The sequence below is a fragment of the Terrapene carolina genome, unplaced genomic scaffold (assembly GCF_002925995.2).
Source record: "Terrapene carolina triunguis isolate 2854851 unplaced genomic scaffold, T_m_triunguis-2.0 Scaffold30, whole genome shotgun sequence".
In the NCBI taxonomy this organism is placed as follows: domain Eukaryota; kingdom Metazoa; phylum Chordata; order Testudines; family Emydidae; genus Terrapene; species Terrapene triunguis.
The window spans coordinates 2,257,892-2,282,461 of NW_020664381.1; the positions used below are offsets into that span (position 1 = coordinate 2,257,892).

The following is a 24,570-nucleotide window of genomic DNA, read 5'->3' on the forward strand; positions in this document are numbered from 1 at the left end:
TCCCCTCCCTAATTCAAAGCAGGGCGTCATGAGCGACATCACCCTCCTGAGGATCCCGGACACCCAGAGAGAACGCATGCTGCGGGAAAGCATGCAGAAACCGGGGCCGTATGCCGCCATGCTATGTCGTGCGATGATCCCGGAGTACTTGATTGTGGCGTGGAGGGGACATGTCTGCTACCACGGAGGGCCCACTAAGATCGCCCTACCCCGGAACCTGATCAACAGGCTTGAGCTCTACCTCCACGAGACCTACGAGGAGTTCTCCTACGAGGATTTCTCGTCGATCCCCGGCCACATTGACCGGATTTTCGCGTAGGTGCACTGGGACTTTGGAGTGGAGCGTCTTGGGCCTGGGAATCATGTAGTAACGGACATTGTGAAAATTTTTTAAAACACTTGGGACTAAATTGAGAAGAGCCTAAGACAGAGAAATCATGAAAACCCATTTGTTACCTTTGTAAATATTCCTGTTTTGTACCTGATTATTTTTTTACTAGTTTACAGAACTTTTATAAATGTACATTGTTAATAGTATAAATATTACCGTTCTGTTTTAAATAAATGTTTACATGTTTACAGCACTTACTGCTTGATCCTTCCCCTGATTCTGTGTCCGGGGTAAGGGATGGGGACGGTTGGTACGGGATCTCGGTAAGGGTGATGAAGAGCTCCTGGCTGTCGGGGAAATCAGCGGTGCCAGCGCTGTCGACTGCCTCGTCCTCCTCATCTCCTTCTTCATCTTCCCCGTCCGCTGTCATGTCCGACGAGGAACCGGCCGCGGACATGATCCCATCCTCGGAGTCCACGGTCAGGGGTGGGGTAGTGGTGGCGGCCGCTCCCAGGATGGAATGCAGTGCCTCGTAGAAACGGGATGTGTGGGGTTGGGATCCGGAGCGTCCGTTAGCCTCTTTGGTTTTTTGGTAGCCTTGTCTCAGCTCCTTGATTTTCACGCGGCACTGCGTTGCATCCCGGCTGTAGCCTCTCTCTGCCATGGCTTTGGAGATCTTCTCGTAGATCTTAGCATTCCTTCTTTTGGAGCGCAGCTCTGAAAGCACGGACTCATCGCCCCACACTGCGATGAGATCCAAGACTTCCCGATCAGTCCATGCTGGGGCCCTCTTTCTATTGGATTGCACGGCCATCTCTGCTGGAGAGCTCTGCATAGTTGCCACTGCTGCTGAGCTCCCCTCGATGTCCAAAGAGGAACTGAGATTCAAACTGCCCAGACAGGAAAATGAAAATGAATTCAAATTTTCCCGGGGGTGTGGCTGGTCAGAGCATCCGAGCTCTGACTGCTGTCCAGAGCGTCAACAGAGTGGTGCACTGTGGGATAGCTCCCGGAGCTATTACCGTCGATTTCCATCCACACCTAGCCTAATTCGATATGGCCATGTCGAATTTAGCGCTACTCCTCTCGTTGGGGAGGATTACAGAAATCGATTTAAAGAGAGCTTTATGTCGAACTAAATGGCTTCCTGGTGTGGACGGGTGCAGGGTTAATTCGATATAACGGCGCTAAAGTCGACATAAAAGCCTAGTGTAGACCAGGCCAAAGATATGCAACTTCAGCTACGCGAATAGCGTAGCTGAAGTCGAAGTATCTTAGATCGAATTACCTGGGGTCCACATGGCGCGGGATCGATGGCCGTGGCTCCCCCGTCGACTGCGCTACCGCCGCTCGCTCTGGTGGAGTTCCGGAGTCGACGGTGAGTGCGTTTGGGGATTGATATATCGCGTCTTAACGAGACGCGATATATTGATCCCGGATAAATCTATTGCTACCCGCCGATACGGGCCATGTGCTGGGCAGCTTGTGTTTGGAACAAAGGGAAGCACAAGCCGCATGGCAAAAGACTATAAAAGGCAGCTGCATCTTCTCCATTTTGTCTTCAGTCCTGCTTCTTACCTCTGGAGTAACCAACCTTTGGATGTGTTCCAGAGGGACTTTCAAGCCAGCAAATTCACCAAGACTGCTAGGAACCGGATATATGGACTCTGAAGTCTTTGTATGTATGTGACTGTTTTACCATTTAACACTCTTTTTGTTCTTTTTTCTTTACAATAAACCTTTAATTTTAGACACTAAAGGATTGGCTGGCAGCATGGTATTTTGGGTAAGCTCCAAACCTATCCTGACCCGGTGACATGGCTGACCCTTTGGGGTCAGAAGAACACTTTGTATATGTGAGCAGAGTTTTTTTAAATAAACTTCTCACTGTACTGGACCTAGGTGCTGATTGGGAGCCAGAGAACTGGAATGCAATAAGAGGGCTGTGTGATTTCTTTTTTGCTTCTTAATAACCAGTGGGGGGGGGGGGGGGAGGGGGGAATTAGAAGCACAGTTTGTGACTGGTTGGGGAGTTTAACTTCAGTGTTACCCACCAGTCTTGGGAGTATCTGCTCTACCTTGTGCAGCCTGCCCTTTCCTTGGCATTTCCAGTGACGGCTGCCCCAGGCACCCCAGGTCACATCTCCTGTCCCCGCTGCAGCCCTGAGGCTGGGGCAGAGAGGTGTCTCTCTTCTTCCCCCTCCAACCCCCACCAGTCCTGCATGCCCCAAGCTCCCCCAACCCCCCCCCATCACCTCACCCCACTGCCCCCGCCCTCCACATTCTCCCCGCTCACCTGTGTGCGTGCCTGCAAGGCTGCTGGGCAGCCCTAGATGGGCCCTTAGAGGGAACACAGCTCACGGCAGCAGCGACACTGGGTCCAGCTCCGGTTTGTCCTTCTCGGGCGATTCCTCCCTGGCACAGTGCTCCCCCTGGCTCCTGTCCTGGGTGTTCCTGATCGGCCACTCTGTGCCTTCCAGGCTTCGGGCGGGTTCTCAGCTGCTTCACTCTGTGAGGCCTAATTGCTGTAGCCCTTGGAGCTCCAGACACACACACCCTGTCGCTCTCCCTCTTTCATTGCTCCCTCCTGCCAAAACAGAACTTCCTCCTCCTCAGGACAAAGATTTAAAGGGGCCATGCTCTCTAAACCCCAAAGGTGATACAACCGCAATTAAACAGCCCTTTCGCGGAGCCCCATGAACTCGAGTCAGCTGACATGGGCCAGCCGTGGGTTTTTAATTGCAGTGCAGACTTACCCTAAGCAGCCCACAAGTGTCAGTAAATCATCTGCCTTACAGTATGAGCCAGCCTTGTTATATCTAGATGAAAACTTCATTAGACAAGTTATAGGAATGAGGCCATATTCAGCAGGTGCTACACTGGATCGGATCTGAATTTACTAAGGGGTTTGCCAACAGTCTGCTAGGTGGTTTACAGACAAATATAACGATAATATGTCTGACCTGAGGAGCTTACAGTCTAAACAGGCAACATCCAAACAAAGGAAATGGAAGAGAACCAACACACACAACAGTGACTGAATAGTGAAGCTAGACATCTATCTTGTAAGTTCCATGACTTTTGTATGAAGTTATTTTGCACAATTTTTTTCAGTAAGTTAAAGGTGTGTGTGTGTGGGGGGGGAGATGGAGGAGCAAACCCATGAAATTTACGGGTGTAGATCAATAAGCATAGAATTCTTGTAAGTGACTCTCGGGTGATTGCTAGAATAGGTTAAACATCAGTACACAAGTACATTAAAAGTAATGGCAATTCAAACTTTTCTTAGGAGATAAAGAATTACCAATTCACTGCATCAGAGTAATCTGTTTCACGGCTAGGGATTCTGTGATAGAAGAAATAGAATTTGGTTTTATATCGTGTTTCCTCCTAAAACCTAGAGCAGAAAGCACCCTATAAAAAATGAGACTTGCCATTCACAGTGACAATACAGTACCATTTTGATAATCCTGGCAGAGCTACCATACCATCATACTTACAGACCAGAAAATGGATTATTTTATCTGCACCTGTCATCGAAACAGGCATTTGCTTTCAGACCAATTGCAGAATACAACCTCTGAAGGACAAGTGGTTAAAATTGTATATATGACTTTATTAGTTTATAGCAGCTGTTTAGATGCTTATTGGTTTTATGACTGCAACCATATATAAAAATAATTTATATGACTTTATTAGCAAAATGTAAGATCAGATCAGGTTTACTGGGATACAACCTTCTATCTGGATTTCAGCTGGCCAGCCATTATATCTGTTCTTGCTATTGTCAGAATGGTTGATCTGGTTTAAAATAAAAATAAAAATAAAAAAAAATAATCAACCTTCAGTTTATCGTTTATAGACAGTCATCACTAGTCTGGAAAACTTCCTGCCTCCCTGCGTAGCAAGAGGGAAAAGATATGGGGGCAGGAGCTTGGAAATCATCAGATACACTTCACATTTTGCTGCTCTTAAACTGGCACCTCCTCACCTCATTCTCTATTATATAATCGTTCCTCAGAATGTTATAACCCAAGCCCTTTATTGCCCAGAAGACCTCATAGTATAGGACAATGATGTTGAAGTATTTCCTGTAGGTAATTTGTTTCAGTAAGTAACATCCAACAACACTCTGGGAAAGATGTGAAACTAGGGATAATTCCAATAATCTTTGGCAAATAGAATAGCTAGAGAAATCTGTGGAAACTGAGCTGGGCCAAGCATATCGATTTCTTTCCCCTCCTTGCATCACAGAAAGAGGACTGTACGAAACATTTAAATGAAAATACCACTGCTATAAGGAGAAGTTCTGATACAGAAATTATTCCTGTTAAATTTTCCTCAAGTCTGAGGAGGCCAAGATTTTCAAAAGTGACTTGCGATTTTGGGCATCTGCCTGGGTGTCCATCTTGAGACTCTTAAAGGGTCCTGATTTTCAGAAAATGCTGAGCATCTGCCCTCCGAAATTCAGACCTCCTTAAAGGTCTCTCAAAAGTTGGGCTTTCAAAAATTGACACACCCTAAATGATTAGTCACTTTTGGAAACTTGTTTCCAGAAAGAAGTCACAAACACAAGGTTGTGAAGGGTTTGTGAAAATTATAGTTTTAAAAAACAAAACAGAAAACAAAATAAACCCTACCTTTTCTTTTTGAATGTCATCTGGTAGAGTGAAACCTTTGGCAGCTATAAAGGCCCAGCTTGACCTGAACTTCATGTTCCATATTTCTTTACTGCCAAGTTCTGCTATTGCTTTTTTTGCACCATCGTTTAATCTAGTAGAAGAGTTGAAAAATTTAACATTGGAGACTTTGAAATTCAGAACTTTAAAAATAAGTTACGTAAAAAAGGATATAGTCTGTTGATATTTTATGGTGTAATTTCTGATTTCTTATTAATGAATAATTTTTAAAGCCTCCCTGTATCTTCTACTGGAGAACTGTCCAGTAATGTGCCATAAAATTCATGGAACCAAATTCTACCCCCACTTATACCTGTGCAACTCCACCGATGTTAATAAGAGACAATGAATTTGCACAAGGGAGCAGAGAGAAGAATTCTATGTTATGAGGGATTCTCTCTCTTTTGTACCTTTTATTGTTGGAACAAATTTCATGTAATCTCAGTGTCTGAGAGGTACAGGCCGTGTTATATATGGGCAAGTGTTGAATGGAACAGCATTAAATGACTGAGAGAAGGAGGTAAGTGATTAAACTTGGTCATAGCTCAAGCTGTAACAACTTTTGCTTCTCAGAAGGTTGCCACCCTGAGTTCATAGAATCATAGAATATCAGGGTTGGAAAGGACCTCACGAGGTCATCTAGTCCAACCCCCTGCTCAAAGCAGGACCAACACCAACTAAATCATCCCTGCCAGGACTTAATCAAGCCTGACCTTAAAAACCACTAAGGAAGGAGATTCCACCACCTCCCTAGGTAACCCATTCCAGTGCTTCACCACCCTCCTAGTGAAAAAGTTTTTCCTAATATCCAACCTAAACCTCCCCCACTGCAACTTGAGACCATTACTCCTTGTTCTGTCATCTGCCACCACTAAGAACAGTCTAGCTCCATCCTCTTTGGAACCCCCTTTCAGGTAGTTGAAAGCAGCTATCAAATTCCCCCCTCATTCTTCTCTTCTGCAGACTAAACAATCCCAGTTCCCTCAGCCGCTCCTCATAAGTCATGTGCTCCAGCCCCCTAATCATTTTTGTTGCCCTCCGCCTGACTCTTTCCAATTTTTCCACATCCTTCTTGTAGTGTGGGGCCCAAAACTGGACACAGTACTCCAGATGAGGCCTCACCAATGCCGAATAGAGGGGAACAATCACGTCCCTCGATCTGCTGGCAATGCTCCTACTTATACAGCCCAAAATGACATTAGCCTTCTTGGCAACAAGGGCACACTGTTGACTCATATCCAGCTTCTCATCCACTGTAACCCCTAGGTCCTTTTCTGCAGAACTGCTTCCTAGACATTCAGTCCCTAATCTGTAACAGTGAATGGGATTCTTCCGTCCTAAGTGCAGAACTCTGCACTTGTCCTTGTTGAACCTCATCAGATTTCTTTTGGCCCAATCCTTTAATTTGTCTAGGTCCCTCTGTATCCTATTCCTACCCCCCAGCGTATCTACCACTCTTCCCAGTTTAGTGTCATCTGCAAACCTGCTAAGGGTGCAATCCACGCCATCCTCCAGATCATTAATGTAGATATTGAACAAAACCGGCCCCAGGACCGACTCTTGGGGCACTCCGCTTGATACCGGCTGCCAACTAGACATGGAGCCATTGATCACTACCCGTTGAGCCCGACGATCTAGCCAGCTTTCTATCCACCTTACAGTTCCATTCATCCAGCCCATACGTCTTTAACTTGCTGGCAAGAATACTGTGAGAGACCATATCAAAAGCTTTGCTAAAGTCAAGGAATAACACGTCCACTGCTTTCCCCTCATCCACAGAGCCAGTTATCTCATCATAGAAGGCAATTAGGTTAGTCAGGCATGACTTGCTCTTGGTGAATCCATGCTGACTGTTCCTGATCACTTTCCTCTCCTCTAAGAGTTGTAAGCCATTTATTATTCTAGCACTGGGCTGGTACACAAATGCTTGCTTACCTGCTGCTTCCATCATCATGGGTCACCATCAAGAGAAGTGACCCTTGAGGTGCATTTTTAATGAAAGTAGTCATGGGTCCCGAGAAGTCTGTTGATACAACAAATGATTATTCATTACCCCCCAGGCCGATGCACAAAACACCATATACTCAGCTTATTGCTACTTTGCAGCTTTGCTTCTCCAAAAAACAGAAGTTACTTATTTTTCTCTAGCCAGATAATTCCCCCATTCCCATGCAGAGGGCCCAATCCTGAAAGGTACTGACTGCGTTCACCTCCCACAGAAGACTGTGAGGGTACAGAATGATCAGCACCTCTCAGGAGCTCTGGAATAAGTAGGAAGAGACAGATTAGACTCAGACTAAGGTCAGAAGGGACCATCGTGATCACCTAGTCTGATCGCCTACAGCACAGCAATCTAGAAATAAAATAAAGGCCTGACGCAATTTAGTTTTTTTCTTTAGTATTAAACTGTGAAGTACTCCAGATGAGCAGAGATAAATCTGTTTTGCCATCTGTTTTATATTAATTACTGATCATTCTTGGAGATCTTTAGCAACTGTCAAATATTTAATTGAAAAAAATACTTTTAGTCCAAATTTCTTCTGTATGGAAAAGTGTCTACAAGAGACCCTCTGCCACTTTTATTTGGTGATACTTTGGCTCTTACCTCCTTCCCACATGTCAAAAAACTCTGTAGATATAACTTTTCCTGTTTTATCTGCAATAAAGAAATAATACACTTTAAATACGGGGAAGGAAAGGGATATGTAAGGGGAAAGTAAACAATGGTTATAACTAAAAATAAAAACAATGAGGAATCCGGTGGCACCTTAAAGACTAACAGATTTATTTTAAATCTGTTAGTCTTTAAGGTGCCACCGGACTCCTCATTGTTTTTGTGGATACAGACTAACACAGCTACCCCTCTGATAACCAAAAATAAGTGCATCTAGTATTTTATATTACGGTTTCAAGTTTTCATTAGTGCCAGATTTCCTTCCAAGTTCTGACAATTAATCTGGTGTGTGTGTGTGTGTGTGTGTGTGTGTGTGTGTGAGATTCTTTTAAACATAAAGTAAAAAAGTGAGTGAATTGTATTATGAACTTTGGTACTTGCATATACACTTTATACTAGTTCCTAACAATGGCTAAGGTTTTCAAGTGGCTGTTGATTTTGGAGGCCCGAATTGAGACAATTTCAATAGCCCTAATTTTCAATGCACAGGTGCTCAGCACTTTCTGAAAAATCTGGCCTCTTTCTAGTGGCTCAAGTTAGGCTCCCAGACACACTAGTCATTTTAGAAAATCTTGGTCAATAATCACAATTAATTTCATTGTTGTTCAAATGGGCCTATTTTTGAGTTCATGAAACAGATGTAAAACTGGAGGTAAGTCTCAAGATTTCAAAATTCTTTGACAAATTCATGGAACATCTTTTTTTGCTAGTAGGAAAACTGCAAAACCAGTAACCAATTTTCATGTTACGCTTTCAAATGCCAAACTGAGTCAGGCATTTATCAGTTACATAAGACACACACGTCCAGGCAGAGGAGGATGCTTTCCTCTGGAACACTGTATGCTGCCACTCAGTGGGAAGATTTGGCAATTGCTGCCCTCTTTCCGGCTCATCTCGGCTCTCATCCTTGGCAGGATCATAGGGGAGGGGGAAGTATCTTAAAAGCACAGGACTCTGTAAAAGTTTATTTTCCACAATTCAGGAGGCAGAGTCCAGAAGTGGAGAAATAACATTCCAGACCTGGGCCTCTCCTGAGCAGAGACCAGAGATCACACCAAACTGAGGATGCTGGATTTTACTGTGCTTGTATGTGGAATATTGCTTTTTTCTCTCTGTGTTGTTAATCTTGGTTTATAATTTTCTCTTCCTTAACAACAAAAACTGTTCATTCAGAACAGAAAGGGAATAGCAATGTGAATTAACATATTAAAGTGATGCTACAAAAAAGAAAGTGTTGGAGAGGTTTAATTAATTAGAAAATATGCAGTGGATGTTTTACTGTATTGAAATGTTAGATATGTCCACTTTTCTATTTGAACCAGTGGATAAAAGAAGCAAGATAATTAAGGAGTACATGTGAATATTTGTTTAGCCAGAAACTACCTCTCAGTGGAAGGATGGATGATATTCTATTCTGCAATATTTTCACAGATTTTAAGGCCCGAAAGGACCACTGTGATTATCTGGTCTGACCTCCTGCATAACACAGGCCACAGAACCCCACTAAATAATTTCAACATCAAATCCATAATGTCTGTTTAAGTTGTAGCAGATCCTTCAGAAAGAGATTTAGTTTTGATGTAAAGACTTCAAGAGAATTCACTATATTAGTAAGTAAGTTGCTCCAATGGTTAATTACCTTCACAGTTTAAAATTTGCACTGTATTTCTAGTCTGAATTTGTCTAGTTTCCAATCACTGGATCGTGTTATGCCTTCTTCTGCTAGATTAAACAGCTGTCTCTTCCCCATGAGGTACTTGAAGACCACAATGAAGTCACCTCTTTTCTTGGATAAACTAATTAGGTTCAGCTTCTGTAGTCTCTCATTATTAAAGATTTGCTGCTCTCAAATCATTCATGTTGCTCTTTTCTGAACCCTTTCCAATTCTTCAACATTTTCTTTAAGTGTAGACCCCAGAGCTAGACACAATATTCCAGTAATGGTCTCACTAATGCCACGTACAGAGGTAATAGCACCTCCCTACTCCTACTTGATATTCCTCTACTTATACCTTCAAGGATCATGATCACCCTCTTAACTACAGTCTCACACGAAGAACTCATGTTCAGTTGGTTGTCTACTGTGGTCACTAAATCCTTTTGATTTTTTTTTTTTAAATAGAAAGTAAAAATGCAAGATAAGTTTGGTGACAAGGAAATGAAAATTTTGGACCAGCTCTTCAGCTGGTATAAACAGGATATCTCCTTCCTCATTGGAGCCACACCAAAGTACACAACTTGGTTCTTTGCTTACTCACTTGGAAGGTAAATGGATGCATAAACAGAACAAAATTTTTTTTTTTTTATATTGCAACATTTTTGGGTTAAATTAAACACCACACTACATCTGAGCTTGTTTTCCAGACTCAGGACTCTTATTCCTCACAGGAGGGGCCACTATTAAATATATTGCACCTCATCCTAGTTATTAGAGAACTAAGAAATTTCTTTTATGTGACATGCAAAGTAATTCTACTCTCTCCAATTTAAAATCCAGGGCCACTTGGACAACTTTTCATGGTTGTCCATTCTCATCCACTGAAAATTTAACAAGCCTTTTTGTTTGTTTGTTTTTGTTTCCCCACTATTCTAAGATTTTTTTCTTCAAGTGCTTCTTTTTATTGTTGTTAAAGCTGAGATTAATTTGAATCGGATAAAACTAGAAAGTTACCAGCTGCTGCTGTTTAAGGAAACAGAACTCCTCTAAGGCAGTGAAAGATGTGAATGCGGCAGTCTCTGTAGTACTGCCACAGAGAAGGCTGTGGTTTTCAGTCATTCATACATTGCAAGGCCACACTAAAAGTGACTAGGAGTGACAGACAATTATTGTGCTTCGTTACTCTACTTTCATAAGTGTCCAATAGAGAGGAAATGGTAGTTTAAAAAATATAGAAGGAAGACTGTTAGATTGCATCTCAGACATGCAAAATCATTTTTCTTAGTGTACTACCATTGTCCCCATAACATTCTTTTCTTACTTACAATTCACGATGGCAATGTTTATACCTCTTCCAACATTACCCTTCTGTTCACTTATGAGCCTGAAATTGAAATAAATACACCATCAGTCAGGAATTGTACTTCCAGAAGGGCTGTGATATTTACCTATGCAAAGTCATTCCTGGTATTCTTGTTTTTAGGTTAGTCGTTTAACTGAGGAGTCTGCTGAAAGCAATGGAGCCATGTCTTAAAAATCTATGGCACATTGGACAGTTTCCTCCAGAGAGCCCATAATGAGTCTAGTTCAACACTGTAGCCTGTACAAGTGCAGCACAAGCAGAGTAAAAATAATGCCAGAGAAAATCATTAGTTTTGCGGCATCATTCCATGCAGATTTATAGAATAGGCCAGTGTATCTTCACAACAGCTCTACACCAAGATTTTCAAATGTGACTATTGATTTTAAGGGCCTCAGTTTTTGAGTCCCTAACTTGAGATACTGTAAAGAGGCCTGATTTTCAGAATGCACTGAGCATCCAACCTCTAAAAATTAGGCCCTTTTACAGTGTTTCAAGCTGTGCATCTGAAACCTGAGGCACCCACAATCATTAGTCACTTTTGAAAATCTTGGCCCAAAGCAGTTTATATGAACAAAAGAGAAAAGCCAAGATGCAAGGTTAAAAAAAAAGTTAGAAATAGAACAGAAAGACTACTTTAGTGACACAAGCACAGAGAAAACAAAATGACAAAGTAGACTAACAGGAAAAAATCTAAAGTGTCAAAGAAACAGAAGTATACTTTCAGAATACATACAGCGAGGGAGATTGGAAAGATGCAATGGAACAGAGAAAGTTAGGTGAGGTTTAGTGTTTGTAATGGGCTAAAAAAAAGGGTGGGGTTATTCTCTACACAGATGGAACAGAATTATTCAGGGTTTAAAGTTATAAGAGATCCAAGAGTTGACACAATGAAGCCAATCATGTAGTCAGAAGAGAGAGAAATTAAAATGTCAGGGGTGTGTCAGCTGCACAGAAAGAAGGACACCGAGTCAAATTTTTGCCTCAGTAAAGTCAGTGAAAATGTTGGCACTGACTTCAATGAAAACAGCATTTTGACACAATGATGAGAAAGCAATGAGCTATCCAAAGGGAGAAAACACATGGATCAGAGGTAACAAAATTGATGAGGATTTAAAAAAAAGTTTAGAATCATTAAATTAAAAATCACAACATCTAGATGAATCCCACCTCTGGATTTCCAAGTGTGCCTCATTTGCTGTGTGACTGTCCTAGAATCACAGCTATACTTTACAGAGGAGGTGGTTTCTTGCTTGAGAGACTTCAGGAGCATAGCATGGTAAATAGTATTGAAAGGGGAAAACCCCAAGACTGGTGGTTTTGTGTTACAAAGTTTGCGTTAATCCAAGGAATGTCTCTTAATAATAAACATTTACTCTGTTGCTAAACCAAAATGTCCCTATTGCTCCAGGCAGTCCTTGCTTCGACTTAAAGTAGACTGGTACTTACAGCTCATCTTCAAAACAAATCTTGGCAAACTTTTCCTTGCCACCACCACTGAGTAATCGATAAGCATAGCTCCCAGGTGAGCACGGAGACCAATGGTCACATTTCTGTCTTTTGGGGGGTGGCGCTGTAGTGAATAAGAAAGCAGAACCTGCTTTGTTTGAGCACTATGTAAACACCATTCATATACCAAAATGACCAATTAATTAAACACCGCAGATTTATATGAGCTTGAAATTGGCACCTGCTTGCCAAATGAGGGTAGAGCGGAAAGAGGAATTTGATTGGGGAGAATGGGTCCCAGCAGTCCTCTGAGATGATCTTTCGACCAGTGTTCTAGAGTACTGCAAACGTAGACAACTGCTCAGACAAACAAGTTTGGTTACAATTTGCAGGAGATAATGTTGCTCGTTTCTTGCTTACAATGTCACCTGAAAGTGAGAACAGGCATTCGCATGGCACTTTTGTAGCCAGCGTCGCAAGGTATTTATGTGCCAGATGCGCTGAAGATTCATATGTCCCTTCGTGCTCCAACCACCATTCCAGGGGATATGCGTCCATGCTCATGATGGGTTCTGCTTAATAACGATCCAAAGCAGTGCGGACCAACACATGTTCATTTTCATCATCTGAGTCAGATGCCACCAGTAAAAGGTTGATTTTCTTTTTTGGTGGTTCACATTCTGCAGTTTCTGCATCAAAGTGTTGCTCTTTTAAGACTCCTGAAAGCATGCTCAACACCTTGTTCCTCTCAGATTTTGGAAGGCACTTTGGATTCTTAAACCTTGAGTCAAGTGCCGTACCTGCTTTGCATTTTGTCAAATCTGCAGTGAAAGTGTTCTTAAAATGAACATCATGTGCTGGGTCATCATCCGAGACTGCTCTAACATGAAATATATGGCAGAATGCAGGTAAAACAGAGCAGGAGACATAATTCTCCCCCCAAGAAGTTCAGTCACAAATGTAATCAACACATTATTTTTAATGAGCATCTTCAGCATGGAAGCTTGTCCTCTGGAATGGTGGCCAAAGCATGAAGGGGAATACGAACGTTTAGCATATCTGACGCGTAAATACCTTGTAATGCTGGCTACAAAAGTGCCATGTGAACTCCTGTTCTCACTTTCAAGTGACATTGTAAATAAGAAGCGGGCAGCATTATCTCCTATAAATGTAAACAAACTTTTTTATCTTAGTGATTGGCTGAACAAGAAGGAGGACTGAGTAGACTTGTAGGCTCTAAAGTTTTACATTGTTTTGTTTTTGAGTGCAGTTATGTAGCATTTGTAAGTTCCACTTTCACAATAAAGAGATTGCACTACAATACTTGTCTGAGGTGAATTGAAAATTATTTTTTATCATTTTTCCAGTGAAAATATTTGTAATAAAAATAATATAAAGTGAGCACTGTACACTTTGTATTCTGTGTTGTAACTGAAATAAATATATTTGAAAATGTAGAAAACATCCAAAAATATTTAATAAATTTCTATTGTTTAAGAGTGTGATTAAAACTGATTAATCACAACTGATTTTTTTAATCGCAGTTTTTTTTGAGTTAATCGTGTGAGTTAACTGTGATTAATCAACAGCCCTCTTAGGAGAGCAACACATAACCAATTATTCAGTAACTAACAACCCATTTGCAGGTTAAATTACAAACACTGTGCTTCACTTATAATATACTGCATATTAGTAGAAAAAAAGTCATGTGACCACATACCCTTAAGTACTGGTTTCTCTCCAATACTCTGAAGATTTTCGATAGCTGATGATAGCGAATCTTCAGGTACGATATCTGCAAACAGGTATCCCAAATACCAAGCACACACTGATGCTAACATAAGTCCTGATAACTTCACAAGGTCTGATAAGAAACAACAAATCCATTATTTAATGCGAAAAAAGGCAGCACGTGATAAGAAGTCTACACAGGGCTACTAAAAATATAGTATCTTCTATGGCGCTGCTACACAAATACAGTACTTTAAGAGCATGAAATTCAGTCCTGATGCACAGGCATTCCACACCACTGGAGATCTTTGGTGGGGCTGCAGACAGAGTGAGCGCGGCAGTCAACAATGACAACCCCTTCCACCTCTAAAAAAAAAAAAAAGACTTAAAACACAACTAACAGCAAAAAACCCCATTCTATCCCCAAGCAGACATTTGACCCTGGAAAAGGAGACATGCCAGAGATTCCATGAAATCATCTAGAGACTTAGCTATTGTTATCCATTTTAGATTGGCGGCACCCAGATGCTACAGTGATAGGTGGCAGTTTAAAACCCTACCCTACAGATAGCTCACAGCGGGCTCTTCGTATCTTCTTTGAAATACAGGAGGAGACTAAGCTAGGCCTGAATAGGCAGATATGTAAATAGAGTTGGGGTTCAGATTGAGGGTGGAGTTGTGAAATCTAGATTTGTACACATCTGGAGGCCCAGAAGCCTGCAGCGAGATGTGGAGTGACAGCAGCCACCAGTCCAGCCGCTCTCAATTATACTATAATTTCCACCACTATTGTAGAAGCTATAGTAGTGTCTATATAGACAAGGAGACAGGTGTGTATTTGCTATGTTTTTGGGAGTGAAGCTGATAAATACAGTCACATTGTACCAGACACTTGGTTACCCCTTCTCCAGAAATAAAAATGTATACCTGGAGAAAAGTGTCATACCCCCTTCCCCCATGTTAATAAAATATTACATTTCTACTGCATCTTTCACCCCAAAATGACCCAAGTGCTTCACATTGTGAGTATGTACACTGTGTTCATTAAGGAACTACTTTGACCATCACTGAAATGCAGCCTTTTGGGGGGGGCTGGAAGATGGGGAAGGGCCAGGGAAAACATGGGAGCTTTTTTACAATATTCAGCAGTTCAGACAAGAAAATCAGGACTGAACATCAAATTTGGAGATTCTCCTGTCTATTTTTAAGTTTCCTTTCCCAGGAATAAATATGGGATATATGGGTAGTTCCCAAATCAAATTCCTGAGCAAGAAGTTCACAAATTCCCTGTGCTTTAGCACAATCCCAGCAAGCTAGGTCCTGTCTATGCTGGAGTGGTAGGTGGGCTGAGTTTAAAATGATGTAAGTTAAAACAGCATTTAAATAAATCATGTTAAAACATTAGCACTAGGGCTGTACAGGAACCAACATTTCTGTTTCATGTCAAATTCTGAAATGCTGAATTTTTTTCATTCTGATTTGCTACGTGGTGTGACAAAGCTCCGACCTTGTCTCAGTGGGTCCCGCGCTTCCAGGCGGATTACGCTAGCCTCAGAGGCTCACTGTGTCCCTCCACATAGCCCTTCTCTCTCTAGGGGCAAGGGTCACAGCCTACTGAGCCATTTTCATCATAAGCCAGCAAGGGAGGTGAGGAGACGCTACCCTCCCTCGCATAGTCTCTGTTGTCTCACAGTATTAATCAAGGAAAGGGGAGGGAGGGAGCTCAGGCCCGCACTCTACTCTGGGCTCCAGCCCAGGGACCCTAACAGTAGCAGCTATTTGTAGCTGACTTTTTGAAACAGGATGGGTACAATTCCCTGGGCCACTTCCCCACAGCAGCCCCCACTTCTTCAACAGGGATAGCTCAGTGGTTTGAGCATTGGCCTGCCAAACCCAGGGTTGTGAGTTCAATCCTTGAAGGGGCCATTTAGGGATCTGGGGCAAAAATCTGTCTGGGGATTGGTCCTGCTTTGAGCAGGGGGTTGGACTAGATGACCTCCTGAGGTCCCTTCCAACCCTGATATTCTATGATACTTCACCCTTACCTCAGGGCCTCCTTCCTTGTGCCTGATGGGTTTTTCCTGCCCAGTTTCTCAGGCAGCGCGGCTTCCTCCTACAGCTCCTGACACATGCCTCTGACTGATTAACTGGGAGGCTTTTAACTAGTTCCAGACAGCCCTTAATTGGCTTCATTTGTCCCAATCAACCTAGCTGTCTCCACTGCTTTCTAGAAGGCTTTTAATTGGCCCCAGGTGTCTTGATTAACCTGGAGCAACTGCCACTTGGTTACCATGGTAACAGGGATTTGTTTAGCCTGTGGCTAACATACCTGTTTCACTCTACTTTCCTATAGTCATCTGGCCTTGCCCCATCACAGTGGAAATTTCTAAATTTCCCACAAAATGGAATTTGTAAAAAAAAAAAAACCCACCAATTTCAGGCCAGGTGAAACATTACACTTCAATAAAATCAAAATATTTTGTATCCATTTTGACTTTTTATATTATAGTTTAGAATGTAAAATAAAAATTGGAGAAAAAGTCATTTCAAAATGGAAAATTGAAATGTCCCAGTCCACAGAAGTCAAAACAGAACATTTTGACCATAACAGAATGCTTCATTTTGATTTTTTTTAAAAATGAAATTTCATCAACACTGACACATGGCTGAGAGTTTAGATTGCAACAAAATGACATTTCTGATGGAAAAAGATTTTGACCAGCTCTAATTAGTATCCAATTTATACAGGTTTTTAACAACTGAGTTAAGCTGCTCATGGTCTATGCTAGAGATGGAGGTAATTAGATATTGAAAAAGAGCTAGTAGAAAACAGGATGTAATTTTTGCAAAATATGTCAAAAATTACATTTCCAATAAAAAAAATTGTATTGAAAAATTGAGTCAAGTCTTAGTACATTTTGGCTAGCTCTATTTAGCATTCACTGATTGCTAAACCCTAGCATATGATTTATCTGATTCAACATGTCTGAAGTTGAAGGGAGTGGTAGAAAAACAAACAATTGAATGGATTTAAGTAATGACAATAGAGGAGTCTTCTAAAGTAAAATGTGAACAATGTCAAGAGCTGCTAAGCAGCAAGCTAGACAGGATTCATGGTCACCCTCAAAAAAGTGCAGAAACTCAGTTTCTTTCACCTTTTGCAGATCAAATGTGACACTGAATATAATTGTCAAAGTGAAAGAGCAGAACTTTGATGAGTTTGGTGATCATGTGAGAGATTTTCATTATCATAAAAAATATCCACACTGTTCTGTTAAGAACCTTGTTCCAGGCTTATTTAGCTTTTTAACATTAGCTTAATTCAAGAGAAGTCTTTTGTTCATTTTCAGCATCCAAAGAAAGGCAAAAGGTCAATCAGTGTTTATGCCATTTAAAACAAATCTGAAAAGCAAAATTTTCCACTTGATTAAAAAAAAACAAAAAACCTTGCAACCTTCCTTTACACATTACCGTAAATGAAGTACAAAATAAGCATTTTAAAGAAATAATTGATGCACTTAGCCTTGGGTATACTCCTCCAGACAAATTTCAACCGACAGACCCACTCTTCGTGATTGTCTCCACTGAAAAATTAACTCAAGTTTTCTATGCTTGAGTATTCCTCTTGAGCTAGCCTAGCCCTAGCGGGAGCAGCCACACACCAAAGTAACACGTAACACTTGAGCTAATTTGTCCACACAGGCACAGCACTCACTCGTGTGGCATTACACTTCTGTCTTCACTAACACAAAGGTGTGCGGGATGGTGAGGTTTTTTTTTTTTTTATTTACAGCTAGATAACAGACAACAGTTATCCCACTGTAAAATCCTAAATACAGACAAAGCACTTATATTGTTTATCTCAAGATACCTTGGATGAGGCCAGTACTATATTCCTGTCTGTAGTTGACGTCACCTAGTTTACTTTTCAATAAAAGTAGTGCCTTATCTCCACCAGGATTTTACAGCAGTATAGCTAACATATTTGTTAGTTATCCTGTGGTAAAAACACACCATTTTTGTCAGTAACGACATAGCCTAAGACTTCTGGGGGCATATCACAGGGTTTTTATTGTTGCAGTTAGCTGAGTTGCTCCATGAATTCTTTCCCAGTGAATTGTGGGAGGACTTTTCTATATTTCCTGGACACCTAGGAGGAATTGTGGAAAAGTGCTGGAGGACTAGCAGCATCTGAAGGGAGATAACAAGACCACTCTCTAGCGTGGACACAAGTTAGCAGCTGATGAGTTGTGCTAACTCAAGCGTTAGCATATACCCCCCAACGGGACAGCCAACAAGGGTTAAAAGCACCACCACATTCAAGTTCAGAGTTTGTGTGGACGTGGGACTCAAGTTAGACACAACACTCAAGTTCTATGTTGAGTTAACTTTGCAGTGAAGACAAGTCCAAAGTGTGTCCACATTCACTCAAGTTAGCCTAGCTCAAGAGACGCAACTTTAAATAACTCAAGTTAAGGTTATGTTTTCACAACAGAGTTAAGTACTCCAATGGAAATAGAGGAAATAGTAAAGGAAGAACTAAAAGGATCAGAATTGACATTAAGGAAAGATGATGAAACATGAAAAATGACCCTACAAGAGCTATAAGCAGCCATCCTTAGAAAACTGCACTCCTAATTAATGCTACTGAGTTTATTTCTAAATAGAAAAAAGGAGAATATTGTGTCCAAGCTGCTGAAGATACCATCCAAGAATACGAAGAGAAATATCCTGAGGAAGTCTTTGCCATTGGCTCTGGCAATAAAAGTAAAATGAAAAAGATGAGTGAATGTCTCAGGTGGATTCATCCTTAGCTTCTGATATATGAGTGTTCACCACAGTATTTGAACTTCATTGAGGAAGAAGGAATACCTAAACAGTTCTAAAATGCATTCAGATGTTCTTCTGTAACCACCATCAGATTCATTTTGGTTGAAAAAAGGGAACTTAATGTTCCCAGTTTCTCCAAGACATTTGGTAGAATTCTCAAAAAGTTTCTCTCTCCACAGCCACATCCAGCGACCATAAATAATGTTGAAATTTGCATATATTATGATAAGGCCTACGAAAAAAAAAAAAAAAAAGCACATTTTTCACATGGCACTAGAATTACAAAAGCAAACTTAGAGGCTTCAGAGGGTATGTCTACACAGCTGCAGAAGTGAGCCTCCCAGTCCAGGTCGACAGACTTGGACTAGTGATCTAAAAGAGCTTTGTAGACAGTGCTTTAAAGTTGTGCCTCAGAAAGGAGCTCTCTATAGGCTCCAAAGCCAAAGTCGCAACTTCAAAGCACTGTCTACACAGCTATTTGTAGAGTGCTAATATGAACCTTGCAAGCCCGAAGATGTTGGGCTGGGGAAGTCTACAGAGCCCATGGAAGTCAGATCTACCAGGACAGACACAATATACACCTCTACCTCGATATAACGCAACCCGATATAACATGAATTCGGATATAACGCAGTAAAGCAGTGCTCCGGGGGGGAGCGGGGGGCTGCGCACTCTGGCGGATCAAAGCAAATTCGATATAACACGGTTACACCTATAACGCGGTAAGATTTTTTGGCTCCCGAGGACAGCGTTATATCGGGGTATAGGTGTATTATAAATCACTGCAGTCTCAGTGAAAACTTGGCCTGATCTAATTAACTAGGAAATGGAACAACACAAGGACCAAATTGAAAATGATTCAGAGAACCTGTTACTGAGCCAAAATAAAAAGGTCAGAGGTCAAGCCAGAAAAAAGAAGGTGAAAAGTTTCTGATGGAATGTAAAAGTTAAAGATCCAGGTTTCTACCACAAGTCTATATTTGTGAAGGAGGATGAGTCACAGCTTTTTGCATCAAAATGGTTGAAATTTTTAGAACTAAAAATCACAGAAAAAATAATTGATTTTAGAACTTTAAAAAAAATAGCAAGGGCTCTGCAGGCCTGTCCACCCAGCTGAGCATCAGTCAAGTGTTTCTTATTGTTCAGTTGGGGGGTTTATTATTATTATTAGTTTTTAATTATTGGTTTGGTCAAATTCTGTAATGGACGTGGTGCTGAAAGAGCAAATAAATTAGTCAAAAGCATATTGGTGCCTAAAAAAGATACAAAAGAGCAGAAAGCCTAATTAGACGAAGGACTCAGTTATCGCATTCTTGTGGTTTACTTACATAACTGCAAGCTTGTTAATTTTTCCAATGTGTGCTCATCTCTCTCTCCTTTCCCCCGCCTTCCTCCTCATTTAAAACTAGTCGCTGCTCACTACACCCCCACCACCATGCCACCTGGCACCATGGTGTACATCTTTATGCCTATCACTCCACACTGAACAACAAGGAGAACAATAGCTACACATACATCAGTACCTGTGAAAACCACCTGGCAGTGTATATGTAGCCACACTGTTGCAGGTTTCAGATACATGGACATAAATATTCCCCTGCCCTACCTCTGTTTTCACTTGGGATTTCAAAGTCACAATGTGGGTAAAAGATTTTTCAACTTCGTATTTGTTTGTTTGCACTTTGACTTTGCTCTCTGCTTCTTTGCCCATAATAAGAACAGGAGTACTTGTGGCACCTTAGAGACTAACAAATTTGCCCATAATGAAGTTCTTTATTAGTTTACACCAGGAATTACAGCCAATAGCAGGAAGCAAAGCCCCACCCATAGTAAGAACACCCAAGAGACTTTATTTAATAACATTAGACAACACCACTATAGCTGACTGTTAAACTGGCCTTTTAAGATCTCCCTCAGCTGCAAAGCTTCACAGTTAGCTGTTCCAATAGCCCTTGCCTCTTGCTGTTCAAATTCAGCAGACAGTCTGTCCATCTCACCCCTTCATCCTGATGGCAGCTTTTACCCCTTTGCCTCACAGATATTATGCATTACACAACATGTAGTTATAACTAGGAGGATATTTTTCCTCTCTGAGATCCAACCTACTGAATAAGCCATGCTAGTGTCCATTCAATCGGTACCAAAAGCATATTCTACAGTCATTCTGCACCTGTTGAGATGGTAGTTGAATCTGTCCTTGATGCTGCCAAGGTGACCAGTGTACAGCTTCATGAGCCAGAGGAGCAAGGGATAGGCTGTATCCCCCCCAGGATCAATATTGGCATTTCAATATCTGCTGTGGTAATCTGTCTGTTGGGGAAAATGTCCCTTCTTGCAGTTTTTTTTTTAAAATCACATGTTCTTAAATATGCAAACATCATGCACCTTCCCTAACCAGTCTAACTTGATATCATTCACTAGCGGTTATCTAACCATGAAAAAATATCCCTCTCTGTTGATATACTTGGTGGCAAAGAGATGTGTGTGCTATCACCCCACCTGAGTTCAGTGGGGTTCCAGAACATGACCCCTTGCTCCTCAAAATCCCCTCGCAAATCACCGGTATCCCACAGAACACCGTGCAAATGATCCACAAGGCAGAGAGCCAGGCGGTGCAGGGCACGCTGGGGTAGTTACCTATCTGTGGGGCACTACATTTTACATCAATGCAAGCATTAGTGGTGAGTACATGCACTAGCGCTGACACACCCGTGCCTGGGCCAATCAAACATGGAAGTGTAGAGGTGGCCAGACGGGGCAGAGAGCAGGTCCCAGCCGGTGCGGCTGGGGAGAGGGTAGACGCCCAGAAGAAGTGCAAAGAGCAGCAGGAATGGGAGAGGGGACGAGAAGCCCCAACACGTCTAATGTCCCAAGCGCCTCCCGGAAGCGATCGGGGGACAAACATCAAGAAGCAGCAACAGGCTTCTTCTCCGGGTCCAGAGCTGGGCTGCCAAGCACACCCGCCCGGCCCGAGGGAAGCAGGAAGCTGAGCCCTGAGCTCTTGCGGCCAGCCCGACACCCCTGCAAGGGGGCCGCGGGGAGAAGGGATCTGCCCGCCCCACTGCCCTCAGCCCCCGGGAGAAGCGAGCAGCGCCCGCCACCCCTTCCCCGCGCCCGCAGCCTCCAGCCCGGCCCCAAGGCAGTGGGGCAGCCCGCTAGTTCACACTCCCGCCTGTGCGCGGCGCCTACTCACGGCTCCAGCCCAGTCGCATCTTCCCGGGCAGCTGGGCTTCTCCGCGGCGCTCCCGCCGGCCCCCTGCACCTGCACCGCCAAGAGCCCGGCCGCGCCCCGGGCTGCGGGGACAGGAGGGAGAGCGCAAACTCGCCGCACCTGGGCGCCCGGGCGGGCACGCCCCGGGGGCGGGCTGAGTCACATGTGGTAATAGCCGGGCGCCCCTGCGGCGCTGGGAGCGGAGCTTTCTGCCCGGCCAGGGACCGGTTTGCAGCCAGGAGACGGCGCTGCCCCGGGGGGAGCGGCCGCTGGGCAATCGCGGTGCCAAAGGCCGCTCGGCCGCCGGCGCACCCTGGGGGGCTGGGCTGTCGGGCGAAGAAGTGATAGGAGCGCTCCCCGCCCCCCCGGCGTGTACATCCGCCCAGCAGCGCTGCCCGCACTCGTCTTCACTGCCAGTGCTTTCGGTTTCAGTCTCAGGAACGCTGCTGTACTTACAATGTACACGACCTTTCCTACGGGAAATGCTCTCTGGTGTGCCCTGGTGGGCTCAACAAGAGATCAAAAGCTTGTCTCGCTCACCCACCCCAGTTGGTCACCCACCTTGTCTCTTGAGCAGATGGTGTAGTTTCTTTTGGTATTCCTCAGTGGGATCAGAGGATAGTGGCCTGTAGAATGTGGTGTTGGAGAGTTGTCTGGTGACAGCCCCCTGTTCATAAGCCGACCTGTTCATGACTACAGCACCGCTGTTGTCAGCCCTTTTGATTATAATGTCAGAGTTGTTCCTGAGGCTGTGGATGGCGTTGCATTCTGTACAGCTGAGGTTATCGGGAAAGTGATGCTGTTTGTTCACCATTTCAGCCTGTGCACGTCTGCGGAAGCACTCTATGTAGAAGTACAGTCTGTCATTTCGACCATCTGGAGAACAGGAGGCTGCGAGACAGCTCTCCAACACCACATTCTACATGCCACTATCCTCCGATCCTACTGAGTACCACCAAAAGAAACTATACCATCTGCTCAAGAAACTCCCTGCTACAGCATGGGAACAAATCTGCACAGACACACCCCTAGAGCCCCGACCAGGTGTATTCTATCTGCTACCCAAGATCCAAAAACCTGGAAATCCTGGACGCCCCATCATCTCAGGCATTGGCACTCTTACAGCAGGATTATCTGGCTATTTGGACTCTCTCCTCAGACCCTACGCTACCAGCACTCCTAGTTATCTGCGAGACAACACTGACTTCCTGAGGAAACTAAAATGCACTGGTGATCTTCCTGAAAACACCATCCTGGCCACCATGGATGTCGAAGCTCTTTACACCAATATTCCACACGAGGATGGACTACAAGCTGTCAGGAAGAGTATCCCTGATGAAGCCATGGCAGACCTGGTGGCTGAGCTTTGTGACTTAGTCCTCACCCACAACCATTTCAGATTTGGGAACAACTTATACCTTCAAGTCAGTGGCACTGCTATGGGTACCCGTATGGCCCCACAGTATGCCCACATTTTTATGGCTGACTTAAGAACAGCGCTTCCTCAGCTCTCGTCCCCTAGCGTCCCTCCTCTATTTCCGCTACATTGTTGACATCTTCATCATATGGACCCACAGGAAGGAGGCTCTTGAAGAATTTCACCTGGATTTCAACAATTTACACCCTACCATCAACCTCAGCCTGGACCAGTCCACACGAGATCCACTTCCTGGACACTATAGTGCAAATAAATGATGGTCACATAAACACCACCCTATATGGGAAATCTACTGATGGCTATACTTACCTACATGCCTCCAGCTTCCATCCAGGATACATCACATGATCCATTGTCTACAGCCAAGCCTTAAGATACAACCTACAAGATCTCTATCAAGTATTCTTAAAACTACAATACCCACCTGGGGAAATGAGGAAACAGATTGATAGAGTGAGATGGGTACCCAGAAGTCACCTACTAAAGGACAGGCCCAACAAGGAAAACAACAGAACAGCCCCGGCCATCACGTACAGCCCCCAGCTAAAACCTCTCCAGCGCATCATCAACGATCTACAACCTATCCTGGAAAACGATCCCCCACTCTCACAGGCCTTGGAAGGCAGGCTAATCATCACTTACAGACAGCCCCCCAACCTGAAGCAAATACTCACCAGCAACTACACACCACACCACAGAAACACTAATCCAGGAACCAATCCCTGTAACAAACCCCAATGCCTTCTCTGTCCCCATATCTACTCTAGAAACACCATCATAGGACCCAACCACACCAGCCACACCATCAGGGGCTCATTCACCTGCACATCTACTAATGTGATATGTGCCAGCAATGCCCCTCTGCCATGTACATTGGCCAAACTGGACAGTCTCTACATAAAAGGATAAATGGACACAAATCAGACATCAGGAATGGTAACATACAAAAGCCAGTAGGAGAACACTTCAATCTCCCTGGACACTCAATTACACATTTAAAAGTAGCCATTCTTCAACAACAAAAAACTTCAAAAACAGACTTCAAAGAGAAACTGCTGAGCTACAATTCATTTGCAAACTTAACACCATCAATTTGGGCTTGAATAGGGACTGGGAGTGGCTGGCTCACTACAAACGCAATTTTCCCTCTCTTGATGACACCTCCTCATCAATTATTGGGAGTGGACCACATCCACCCTGACTGAATTGG

General features: G+C 43.2%; 1 protein-coding gene across 3 annotated transcripts; it reads right to left on the reverse strand.

Annotated features, from left to right (window-relative positions):
• Positions 1 to 3,971: 3,971 nt before the first annotated feature.
• Positions 3,972 to 22,400, reverse strand: LOC113405042 (protein FAM3B-like). Of its 3 annotated transcripts, XM_026650859.2 has the most exons (9): positions 21,905 to 21,923; positions 20,882 to 21,021; positions 13,871 to 14,014; positions 12,151 to 12,274; positions 10,667 to 10,725; positions 7,616 to 7,666; positions 6,946 to 7,033; positions 4,972 to 5,104; positions 3,972 to 4,132 (listed from the first exon to the last, which is right to left on the reverse strand). In XM_026650859.2, the coding sequence occupies exons 3-9, from the start codon at positions 13,989 to 13,991 to the stop codon at positions 4,043 to 4,045; spliced, it is 666 nt and encodes a 221-aa protein (XP_026506644.1). In that variant the 5' UTR covers positions 13,992 to 14,014; positions 20,882 to 21,021; positions 21,905 to 21,923; the 3' UTR covers positions 3,972 to 4,042. The 3 variants fall into 3 exon arrangements, with proteins under 3 accessions (XP_026506644.1, XP_026506646.1, XP_026506643.1); XM_026650861.1 differs by lacking the exons at positions 20,882 to 21,021; positions 21,905 to 21,923 and adding an exon at positions 22,379 to 22,400; XM_026650858.1 differs by lacking the exon at positions 20,882 to 21,021 and having other exon boundaries at positions 21,905 to 21,929.
• Between the last annotated feature and the right edge of the window lie 2,170 nt (positions 22,401 to 24,570).